This window comes from Macaca thibetana, chromosome 19 (genome assembly GCF_024542745.1).
Source record: "Macaca thibetana thibetana isolate TM-01 chromosome 19, ASM2454274v1, whole genome shotgun sequence".
Classification (NCBI taxonomy): domain Eukaryota; kingdom Metazoa; phylum Chordata; class Mammalia; order Primates; family Cercopithecidae; genus Macaca; species Macaca thibetana.
In genome coordinates, this window is record NC_065596.1 from 18,841,700 (window position 1) to 18,853,546 (window position 11,847).

At 54.2% G+C, this 11,847-nt stretch overlaps 2 protein-coding genes across 2 annotated transcripts in view; one reads left to right on the forward strand and one right to left on the reverse strand.

Moving 5' to 3' along the window:
• RPL36 (ribosomal protein L36) overlaps positions 1-11,847 on the reverse strand; it is a 459,247-nt gene that overhangs the window by 399,255 nt on the left and 48,145 nt on the right. The gene's annotated exons all lie outside the window — the stretch shown is intronic.
• Positions 1-11,847, forward strand: part of PTPRS (protein tyrosine phosphatase receptor type S) — a 138,867-nt gene that overhangs the window by 52,682 nt on the left and 74,338 nt on the right. The window contains exon 2 of the mRNA XM_050771030.1: positions 3,556-3,740. Coding sequence (XP_050626987.1) covers positions 3,650-3,740 — 91 coding nt within the window. The 5' untranslated portion in view covers positions 3,556-3,649. The remainder of the gene's footprint in view (positions 1-3,555; positions 3,741-11,847) is intronic.

Sequence of the window (11,847 nt, forward strand, 5' to 3'; positions counted from 1 at the left end):
CTGTGGGTGTGGTCTGTGTGCACCTCTCTGTCCTCATCTCTCCCCCTCTCCCTCCTAAGACCTCTCGGTGCTGCCCCTTTGCCCTTCCTCATGCTGTTCCTAGTGCACAGACACCCTTGCCCCTAATTCCCATTCACCTTTTGGTCCTCACCCAATATTAAATCCAGGAATGGCCCATGCAAAGGCCCGGGGGTAGGACTGGACTACACTTGGGGTGTTGGAGGAACAGCAAGGAGGCCATGCGGCTGGAGCAGAAGGAGGAAGGGGAGAGGAGGAGGAGGGGAGAGCAGGGAGGGGATGGGGCAGGTCGTGCAGGACCTGGTGGGCCTCAGGAAGGACTTGGGCTTTGACCCCGAGGCAGGTGGAAGCCGTGGAGGGCTGTGGGCAGAGGAAGGACGGGCCCTGACTCCAGTGCCGGCAGATGCTTTCTGCTTTCTGCTTTCTGTGGGTGGAACAGACCGAGGGCGAGGGCGGGAGCTGGGAGACCAGGGTGGAGGTGACGATGTCCATCCAGGCCAGTGACAGTGGGGCTGGAAGAAGTGGAGGCAGAAGAATGGGTAAGAAGTGGACAGTTTGGGGACAGATTCTGAAGGCAGAGCTGATGGGACTTCGGGATCTTTTCTCCCAAGTCCTCGCAGAGGACCCCACACCTGGGGTTTTCGTGGAAGCAGGAGTCAGTAGGAGGGTCGTGGGTGTGCGGGATCCTATCTCCATCATGGGAGGTTCCCCTAGGGAGGATTGGCACCTAAGGGACCCTGGAATGTTTTGTCTTTTGCAGCGGTAGTGTCTGAACCCCACTCCCTGGGCCCCTCCCACCACCCTGTTCCTGAAGCATCACCCGTGCCTCAAATGCCGCTGTTGCTATAGCCCCTCGTCCCCGCCCCTGACAGGCTGGAGTGGCGGATCTAAGGGGAGTCCATGGCCAGGCCCTGCCTCCCTGTGCCTGGCTCAGCCTTGTCCTGCCCAGACATCAGGGAGGTATGGGCCCAACATGGCCTCTGCCGTGGGAGCCAGGGTGTAATTAGGGCTGCCCGGTTTAGAAGGCGGCTGCCCTGAGGTCCCCGTGGGATGTGGGAGAGCCAGCTGTGGCTGGGGCCCTCCATACGTGTGCCCCACCTAGGCTCTCTGTGCAAGTGACTCCTACCCATGCTCTCTGAGCTTCAGGTTTGCTGTGCTGCCTCAGTTTCCCCAGAGGCTCTCTGCAGGCCTGCCCAGCTACTCAAAGTGGTCTGGGACTGACCTCGCCCACCAGTGTGGCCAAGCAGATGTGCATTTCTGGGCAGGGCCAGCCACTGTGGTCACCCTAGCCCCAGCTGGCCACAGGCTGTTTTCTCCATCTGGGGCCACCGCCTTCCTTGTTGGTGACTTTTGCTCTTAAAGGGCCAGGGCGGGGACTCAGAGTAAAGGACTGTGCTCTGGGCCTCATTTCCTTCATCTTCCCAGTCCCCAACTGGTTGTGTGCAAGGTGTACCTAGAGTGTGACTATGCGTGTACGTGTCTATGTAGCCTGGCTGTGTGCACAGATGTGTGTAGGAAGGGAATCTGACTTTGCGCGTCTCTATTTGGCTGGCTGGTGCATGCACCTGTGGTCTGCTGACTGAGTGGCCTATCTATAGTCTGACAGTGTGCCGGCACCTGTGTCTGTGTGTGACGTTGACCTGCTTGTGCACCTGTAGGTATCTCTGATCTAATTGCATGTTTGCAGTTCCCTGTAACCTAACTGTGTACGTGTACTGCCTGCCCCACCGTGACCCTGTGTGTGTATCTTTTCTGGCTTGGTGTATGTCTGTGGTCTGATTTTGGGCCTGTCTGTGTTTGTGGTCTGACTATGTGCAAGTTTTATTGGCCTGATTGTGCATGTGCCCGTCTCTGCTGCCTGACTGTGTGAATACGTTTATTTCTGTGTCTCTTGCAGATACAGAACTGCTTGCAGTCTGACTGTGTGTCGGTGTGTATTGGTGATTTGACTGTGTATATCTGTGTATGTCTGTGGCCTGATTTAGCAGGCATCATTCTCTGTGCCCAGTCTGACTAAGTGCCTGTGGCCTCACTATGTACACCGAGGCCCCCCCAATCCCGTTCCTCGCCCTAGGCTGTGACCTGGCCACTACCCGCCCATCCTTCCCCTGGGACCGCCCCAGGGCTGGGCGAGGTGACCGCAGCTGGGTATTTTGGGAGTCAGAATCACAGGGGCTGCCCCGTTATTATGCACCACCAGTTCCTGTGGCCACAGCCTGGACCCGCCCAGGGCATGGGCTGGCATGGGTGCTGGCATGACTGGGTAACAAAAATCTTATCCTTGGGCCTCTCCCTGCCCCTCCCTGGCCCTCTGACCTGGCTCCGGACAGAGTAGAGATTGGGGAGATGGGGAGGGGGCCGTTCCAGGGTTCAAGGTGTGTGATGAGGGACCCTTCTGCCCGGGAGGAGTTGAGGTTCTTGTAGGAGAAACGTGCTGAATGATGAACATCTTTTCATTTAATTTGGGAACCAGGGTGAATACCATGGAGGATAACCTTAGTCATATCTGGCGCTCCGGGATGTAGAATGTAGGGGGAGTTGACCTTTGAGGGGCAGAGAAGGGCTTCCTGAGGAAGTGACAGCTGAGCTGAGACCTGTCATGTGGTGGGGGACAGCATTCCAGGCAGAGGGCACAGCAGAAGCAAAGGCTTGGAGGTGGGACTGAGCTTGGCCGGCCTGGCTCTACCTCCAAGCGAGGGGAAACAGTGAAGTCAGCAGGAGTGGCTTCCCCTGGGGGCTCCGGGAGCCATGGCAGGTCTTAGAGCAGGGCAGGGACAGGCAGGTGTGAGGAGAGATTTGTCTCGTGACTTGGGGGACCAGGTTTTAGAGCCAGACAGCAGCGTAGTCTGGAGTCCCCTCCTTCCTGAGAAGCAGCCTGTGAGTTGGAGAAAATCGGGGCTCAGCACCCCCAGAGGTCCTCAGTCCTGGTGTGGGGCTTGGTCTGAGTCACGGGCCCAGCCCAGGTTGGGGACTCATGCTGGGGTTGGGGTTTCGCTGGTGGTTGGAGGCTGCCTTAGTCCATTTGGGTAGCCAAATACCACAGACCAAGTGGCTTGTAAACGACAGAAATTCGTACCTCACAGTTCTAGAGGCTGGGAAGCCGAAGATCAAGGCAACGCAGATTTGGTGTCTGGTGAGGGCTGTCTTCTGGTTCATGGAAGGCATCTTCTCCCTGTGTCCTCACGTGGCAGAAAGGGCAAGGGAGCTTTCTGGGAGGGCTTTTATGATACTAATCCCATTCATGAGGTCTCTGCTCTCATGACTTAGTCACTTACCAAAGACTCCACCTCCTATTACCATCAGAGTGGGGACTAGGTTTCAACATATGATTTTCTTTTTGGCGGGGGGACACATTAATTCAATAGCAGGGGCCCAGCACTTTCATTCCATCCCATCACCCCGTGATCCTTCCCCATTTTCCCATGACCAGCCCCCGCAGGACCCTCCCCTGCTCCATGTGACCCTCCCACTACCTCCTCCATGAAGGTCTCCTGGATTTCCCCACTCGCCTCTCACAGCCCTCCATTGCCTCTGCAGACGCTGCCCCATCTGACGCTCGGCTCGAGGCCTCTCTGTGAGGGACCGGGGGGCCATCCCCCTCCAGGGCGGAGATCGGAGGTCGCTGCCAAGCATGGCGCCCACCTGGGGCCCTGGCATGGTATCCGTGGTTGGTCCCATGGGCCTCCTTGTGGTCCTGCTCGTTGGAGGCTGCGCAGCAGAAGGTAAGAAGCTGGCACGGAGTGTGCAGGTGTCCGCGTGTTTGTTTACCTGTGTGCATTTATGGCTGTGTGTGTGTGAGCACGCTCCCCACCTCCTCCCGGGGGCCCTCCATTTTGCCAAATGGAACTTTTTTTTTTTTTTTTTGAGATGGGGTCTTGCTGTGTCGGCCAGACTGGAGTGCAGTGGCGCAGTCTCAGCTCACTGCAAGCTCTGCCTCCCTCGTTCACGCCATTCTCCTGCCTCAGCCTCCCGAGTAGCTGGGACTACAGGCGCCCGCCACCACGCCCGGCTAATTTTTTTGTATTTTTAGTAGAGACGGGGTTTCACCGTGTTAGCCAGGATGGTCTCGATCTCCTGACCTCGTGATCCACCTGCCTCGGTCTCCCAAAGTCTGGAATTACAGGTGTGAGCCACCGCGCCCGGTCGCCAAGTGGAACTTTTATGCTCCACAAATGAGGCTGAATGCTGAGGGCTGTGTGCTGAGCCCTGAGAGATTCAGAGATAAATAACAATGCTGGTATTCATAAATAATAGTAACGATGGTGGTGGTGTCTGTTTCCCCAGCATCAACTCAGCACCAGGCTCCCTGCTAAGCACAGATTTTACCTGCTTCCTCTCCCTTGAGCCTGACAAAACCCAGTGTGCCAGTTCTGTTACCCTCCATGTTTTCCGATGAAGGAAAACAAGGCTGAAAAGAGGCAAGGACTTATTTGAGGTCACTCCTTAGTGAGCCACAGAGTTACCTTTCCTTGCTATGGGCAGTAGCTACACCTGGTGGCAGACACACACACGGACAAACTGTCTCAGGCGGAGCCAGGGGAGGCTTCTTGGGAGAAAGGGCATTGGGACTGGGGTTTTGTGAGTGTATAGGAGTTCGCCAATAGAAAAGCTATTCCTCTTCAGGATGACAGCACCTGGGAAGGCCTGGAGATGAAAGAGGTTGGTATAGTTTAGAGATGGCCAAGGCAGCATTTCTGGCTATAATGTGAAGAGGATGAGCGTCCATTTGGGGCCCAATGCCAAGACTCACCCCACCATGAAGGACCTGGAGAAGGCATCACTCAGGCCCATGAGGACATAGGGGATCAGGGGAGTAGGGAAAGAGACTGGGTTCTATAGTCAGGCTGGGTTTGAATCCTGGCTCTGCCACCAACCTGCTGCACAACCTCGGGCTAGTGGCTCAGCCTCCCTTACCCACCGTCACAGGGCTCATATCATTATGCACATCCTGCATTCTTGTGATGTGGACATGTCAAGCCCCTGCCTGCTGCTGGGCGCATAGCTGGGCACGTAGCTGGGCACATAGCAGGCCAGCAATCCTGTGTTACCACAAGCATAAGTGTTACTGCTGGTGAACAAACTGGAGACATACACCCCCTGACTCATTCATTTGTGCTTTTTCTTATTTTCGTGCTGCTTTTTTAAATTGTTGTTTCTTCTTTTTGACATGGGGTCTCACTCTGCCACCCAGGCTGGAGGGCAGTGGCAGGATCTCAGCAACCTCCGCTTCTCAGGCTGAAGCGATCCTCCCACCTCAGCCTCCCAAGTAGCTGGGACTACAGGCGTGGACTATCATGCCTGGCTAATTTTTAAAATTTTTTGTAGAGATGCGGTTTCACTGTGTTGCCCAGGCTGGTCTTGAACTCCTGAGCTCAAGCAATCCACCTGCCTTGGCCTCCCAAAGTGCTAGAATTACAGGTGTGAGCCAGCCATGGCATCCGGCTTCATGCTGTTTTTTAGTAAATGCCACTATACGTTCAGATCAGCCAGCACACCCTGATGAGGTGAATGCGATTATCAGCATCCCCGTCATACAGCTACGGAAACTGATTGCACCACTGCACTCCAGCCTGGGCAACAGATTCAGACCTTGTCTCCGAAAAAAAAGAAAATTGATGGGCTGAAGCGCCTTGGCCTCCCAAAGTGCTGGGATTACAGGCATGAGCCTCTGTGCCTTATTTTTATATTTTTATATATATATATGTGTGTGTGTGTGTGTATATATATATGTGTGTGTGTGTATATATATATGTATTTACGTATTTATGAGATGGAGTCTTGCTCTTGTTCCCCAGGCTGGAGTGCAGTGGCGCAATCTCAGCTCACTGCAACCTCTGCCTCCCGGGTTCAAGCAATTCTCCTGCCTCAGCCTCCCGAGTAGCTGGGATTACAGGTGTGCACCACCACGCCCGGCTAATTTTTTGTATTTTTAGTAGAGATGGGGTTTCACCATGTTAGTCAGGGTGGTCTCAATCTCCTGACCTCATCATGATCCTCCTGCCTTGGCCTCCCAAAGTGCTGGGATTACAGGCATGAGCCACTGAGCCCGGCCGGCTTGGCTAATTTTTTAAATTTCTTGGAGAGATGGAGTTCTTACTATGTTGCCCGAACCGGTCTCAAACTCATGGGCTTAAGCAGTCCTCCACCCCAGCCTCCTAAAATACTGGGATTACAGGCCTGAGCCCCAGTGCCTGGCCTGGCTAATTTTTTAGATTTCTTACAGAGACAGAGTTTTTACTGTGTTGCCCAGGCTGGTCTCAAACTCCTAGATTTAAGCGATCCTCCCAACTCAGCCTCCCAAAGTGCTGGGATTACAAGCGTGAGCCACTGTGCCCGACCAGAAGTGGCCATTTGAACCTGAGCTGCCTGGTCCCACAGGCCAAGTTCCCATGACCACACTCCCTCAGGGACCAGAAGCTAGGTATAGCTGCGCCGTGATCTGTCCGGCCGCCTCCAGGGCCTGAGTCTTCCTGGCCTCTCTCCCCTGCATTGGGGATGTCTGGCCTTCAGTACTGACCCCTTTCAGTTTTTCTTTTCTTTTTTTTTTGAAATGGAGTCTCGCTCTGTCGTCCAGGCTGGAGTGCAATGGTGCAATCTCGGCTCACTGCAACCTCCGCCTCCCAGGTTCAAGCGATTCTCGTGCCTCAGTCTCCTGAGTAGCTGGAATTACTGCCACCTACCACCATGCCCAGCTCATTTTTGTACTTTTTTTTTTTTTTTTTTTTTTTTTTTTTTATTTGAGATGGAGTCTCGCTCTGTCGCCCAGGCTGGAGTGCAGTGGCCGGATCTCAGCTCACTGCAAGCTCCGCCTCCCGGGTTTACGCCATTCTCCTGCCTCAGCCTCCCGAGTAGCTGGGACTACAGGCGCCCGCCACCTCGCCCGGCTAGTTTTTTTGTATATTTTTAGTAGAGACGGGGTTTCACCATGTTAGCCAGGATGGTCTCGATCTCCTGACCTCGTGATCCGCCCGTCTCGGCCTCCCAAAGTGCTGGGATTACAGGCTTGAGCCACCGCGCCCGGCCCATTTTTGTATTTTTAGTAGAGATGGGGTTTCACCACATTAGCTAGGCTGGTCTTGAACTCCTGACCTCAGGTGATCTGCCCACCTCAGCCTCCCAGAGTACCAGGATTCCAGGCGAAAGTGCTGGGATTCCAGGCGAAAGTGCCGGGATTCCAGGCGAAAGTGCTGGGATTCCAGGTGGAAGGGAACAATTTCTGCTCTAGAAACCACTTCAGGTCCAGTGGGGCCTTCCCAGGATGCCGTGGGGCTGGCCCCGGGCAGGGTTGGAGGGGACAGGGTGGGTGGGTCACCAGCTCTGGCACTGAATTCTTGTCTGCAGAATCTGAAATGGAAAAACAGAGATGGCGCCAAGCCAGGCCACAGAGCGGGAGGCTCAGGCCCGTTGCCTCCAGAGAGAGCCGGGTTCCCTTCCCAGCTTTTTTGATACTGGCAGCACCACCTGAACTTCTGTCTCTTCATCTGAGAAACAGGGACATCCACGGTACTTGTGGTCAATAAAAACCCACAGCCCCATTTATCCAGCCTGCGTTATTTTCAGGGCACTGGAGCCAGATAGGCCTGGGTTGGAATCCTGTCTCTGCCCATCACACGCCGTGTGACTAAAAGGCAGATCCCTTGTCTCTCTTTTTTTTTTTTTTTTTTTTTTTTTTGAGATGAAGTCTTGTTCTGTTGTTCTGTTGCCCACGCTGGAGTGCAGTGGCACAATCTCGGCTCCCACTGCAACCTCTGCCTCCCGGGTTCAAGCGGTTCTCCTGCCTCAGCCTCCAAGTAGCTGGGATTACAGGCGCGCACCACCACGCCTGGCTAATTTTTGTATTTTTGGTAGAGGTGGGGTTTTGCCGTGTTAGCAAGGCTGGTCTTGAACTCCTGACCTCAGGTGATCTGCCCGCCTCAGCCTCCCAAAGTGCCGGGATTATAGGTTGAGCCGCTGCGCCCAGCCTCTTCACCTGTCTGAGCCTCAGTTTGGCTCCTCCTGGCCACAGGCATAAAACTTAGCGCATGGCGTGTCTTTGTGCCTCTCGAGCTGCAGGTGCGGCCCTCTTAAGTCCCAAAGGTGTCCTTCCCGTGTCTCTGCCCCTTTACTGAGAAAAAGGTGGGGAGCTTTGTCCAAAGGAGCGATTGCAAGCATCCGCAAGACATTTTCTGACGGGGAACGCGGTGGCCAGAGACAGCTCTTCCAGGCTGGCTTGGATCCCAAAGCTGCCTGGAGAAGACGGAGAGGGTGTGTGATCTGCAGGGGTGGGGGTGCTTCCGAGAGGTAGAACCCCTCCAAATCCGAGAGCAGGCAGTGATGTTGGGAGCTCCGTTTTCTCAAGGCTCACCAGACACCGAGAGGAAGTCTGAGGTCCCAGGGAACTGAGGCTGTCCCTTGGCCTTTCTGCTGAGAGCCACACAAGCGGGTATTTCAGCCCAGTGTTCTGGGGACGCCCAGGCTGCGGTGGCATAAGGGACTCCTGACCGGGCCTGCAGTAACCCAAGAAAGCTCCCCAGGGGAGGTGCTGGCCGAGCTGAGGTTGAAGCTGCCAGACGAGAGGAGGAGGAAGGGACCCCGGGAGGAAGGAACAACACAGACAGTGGCTGATTGTAGCACCCGCCCGGTCTTGCTCGCTGGAGTGGAGGGGCAAGGGGTGTGTTCGGGCTTTAGGTCAGACAGGCAGCTGGATGCGTCTCTACCCGCAGCCCGCTTCTGCCCTTCCTTCCAGCAGCTCCAGAGGGAGGGATTTTACCAGAAGTAACATTCTTGACCCAGCCACAGTGACTTTTCCTCATGTCCTTGGCTGAGGACTCATGGCCTCGGGTCACCATTCCTGAGGCCAGAAGGAGGGGGCAGGCCCAGGCTCAGTGTGGAGCAAAACATCTGCCCTAATCAGGCTCAAGGTCTGGATGTGGAAGGAGAGTAAGATGTCGGCTTGGAGGCAGAAACCCGGGTTCAAATTCCAGTGTTGTTTTTTCTGAGCTCTGTGATATTTTTTTGTCGTGGTTTGTGTTTTGAGACAGAGTCTTGCCCTGTCACCCAGGCTGGAGTGCAATGGCGTGATCTCAGCTCACTGCAACCTCTGTCTCCCCGATTCAAGGAATTCTCCTGCCTCAGCCTCCCGGGTAGCTGAGGTTACAGGTGCCTGCCACCACGCCGGGCTAATTTTTGTATTTTTAGTAGAGATGGGGTTTCACCATGTTTTTCAAGCTGGTCTCGAACTCCCAACCTCGGGTGATCCTCCCGCTTTGGCCTCCCAAACTGCTGTGATTATAGGCGTGAGCTACCACGCCCAGCTTCTGAGCTCTGAGCTCTGTGAACCCATTAACATTCCTGAATCTGTACAGTGGGACTGGCTGTTGCTTCATCAGAGGGATAAATAAGAGTTGAGGGGCCAGGCGCGGCACCTCACATCTGTAATTCCAGCACTTTGGGAGACCGAGGTGGGTGGATCATTTGAGGTCAGGAGTTCGAGACCAGCCTGGCCAACATGCTGAAACCCTGTCTCTACTAAAAATACTAAAATCAGCCGGGCGTGGTGGTGGGCGCCTGTAATCCCAGCTACTCTAGAGGCTGAGGCAGGAGAATCGCTTGAATCCGGGAGGCGGAGGTTGCAGTGAGCCAAGATTGCGCCACTGCATCCCAGCCTGGGCAACACAGCGAGACTCCATCTCAAAAAAAAAAAAAAAAAAAAGGGTTAAGGGAGGTCGTGCATTCCTGTACATGGTGGTTCTAGTGACTTTTTTTTTTTTTGAGATGGAGTTTTGTCACCCACGCTGGAATGCAATGGCATGATCTTGGCTCATTGTAACCTCTGCCTCCTGGGTTCAAACGATTCTCCTGCCTCAGCCTCCCGAGTAGCTGGGATTACAGGCACCTGCCACCACGCCCGGCTGATTTTTGTATTTTTTAGTAGAGACGGGGTTTCATCATGTTGGCCAGGCTGGTCCTGAACTCCTGACCTCAGGTAATCCAATCCTCTCCCAAAGTGCTGGGATTATAGGCATGAACCACTGCGCCCAACCAGGTCTAGTGACTTTTGGGACAGATGCTCAAAGCAGACACATATGGTCATATAAACAGGAGCAGAGCCTTGAGTGAGGGAGGTTAGGCTGGTCAGGCCACTGGAGCAGGAACTCTGTTTTGTTTAAAGCCCACCCCGAGCTATGGATGGGTAGGCGTTGGGGCCCACAGGGACCTACACTTGGAACCTCAGGCCTTCTTAAGGCCTCTCTGGACTTCTGAATAGCTGGAACTTTCCAGAACTTTTCTGGTCAATCTGTGTGGCCCCTGGACTCACTCCACCCATTTCCAGCTGGTAGTAGAGGCTCAAAGTCCTAGCGTTGCTCAAGTTTGAGTTGTTAGACCTCTGCCTCTCCTCAGACCCCAAACTTTTACTTAAAACAAAGTTGTGCTCCATTTTTTCTTTAATCAGCTCACTTTTTTGTTTAAGCAATTTTTTTTTTTTTAACAGACGGAGTGTCGCTCTGTCACCCAGGCTGGAGTGCAGTGGCGCGATCTTGGCTCACTGCAAGCTCTGCCTGCTGGGTTTACCTGCCATTCTCTGGCCTCAGCCTCCTGAGTAGCTGGGACGACAGGCGCCCGCCACCATGCCTGGCTAGTTTTTATATTTTTGTTAGAGATGGGGTTTCACCCTGCTATCCAGGATGGTCTCGATCTCCTGACCTTGTGATCCGCCCGCCTCGGATTCCCAAAGTGCTGGGATTACAGGCGTGAGCCACCACACCTGGCCTGCTTAAGCAATTTTATAGTTTAAAATAACTTCAGGCCAGGCGCTGTGGCTCACACCTGTAATCCCAGCACTTTGGGAGGCTGAGGCGGGCAGATCATGAGGTCAGGAGATCGAGACCATCCTTGCCAACACGGTGAAACCCCCTTTCTATGAAAAATACAAAAAAATTAGCCAGGCATGGTGGCGGGTGCCTTTAGTCCCAGCTACTCGGGAGGCTGAGGCAGGAGAATGGCGTGAATCCGGGAGGCAGAGCTTACAGAGAGTCCAGCCTGGGCGACAGAGTGAGACTCTGTCTCAAAAAAAAAAGTAAAAATAAACAACTTCAGCTGGGCATGGTGGCTCACACCGCTAATCCCAGAGCTTTGGGAGACTGAGATGGGAGGTTTGCTTGCGCTCAGGAGTTCCAGACCAGCCTGGGAAACATAGCGAGACCCTGTCTCTAGAACAGATTAAAAATGAGCTGCGTGTGGTGGCAAGCGCCTGTGGTCCCAATTACCCAGGAGACTGAGGCCAGAGGATCCCTGGAGCCCAGGAGTTTGAGGCTGCAGTGAGCTATGATTGCACCACTGCACTCCAGCCTTGGGTGAGCGTGAGACCCTGTCTCTGCTAAAGAAAAAAAAAAAAAAAAAAAACTAAGAAAAATTAAAAATAATAAAAATAACTTCCTCAATTTGTCTTTAGTTCTTTTTTTTTTTTGAGACGGAGTCTCGCTCTGTCGCCCAGGCTGGAGTGCAGTGACCGGATCTCGGCTCACTGCAAGCCCCGCCTCCCGGGTTCACGCCATTCTCCTGCCTCAGCCTCCCGAGTAGCTGGGACTACAGGCGCCCGCCACCTCGCCCAGCTAGTTTTTATGTACTTTTTAGTAGAGACGGGGTTTCACCGTGTTAGCCAGGATGGTCTCGATCTCCTGACCTCGTGATCCGCCCGTCTCGGCCTCCCAAAGTGCTGGGATTACAGGCTTGAGCCACCGCGCCCGGCCTGTCTTTAGTTCTAAATCTAAAAAGGTACCAAAGTGAAAGTCTCTGTCCCTGTGTCCAGCCACTCAGCTCCCTGGAGGCAGTACTGTTTCTACACATACA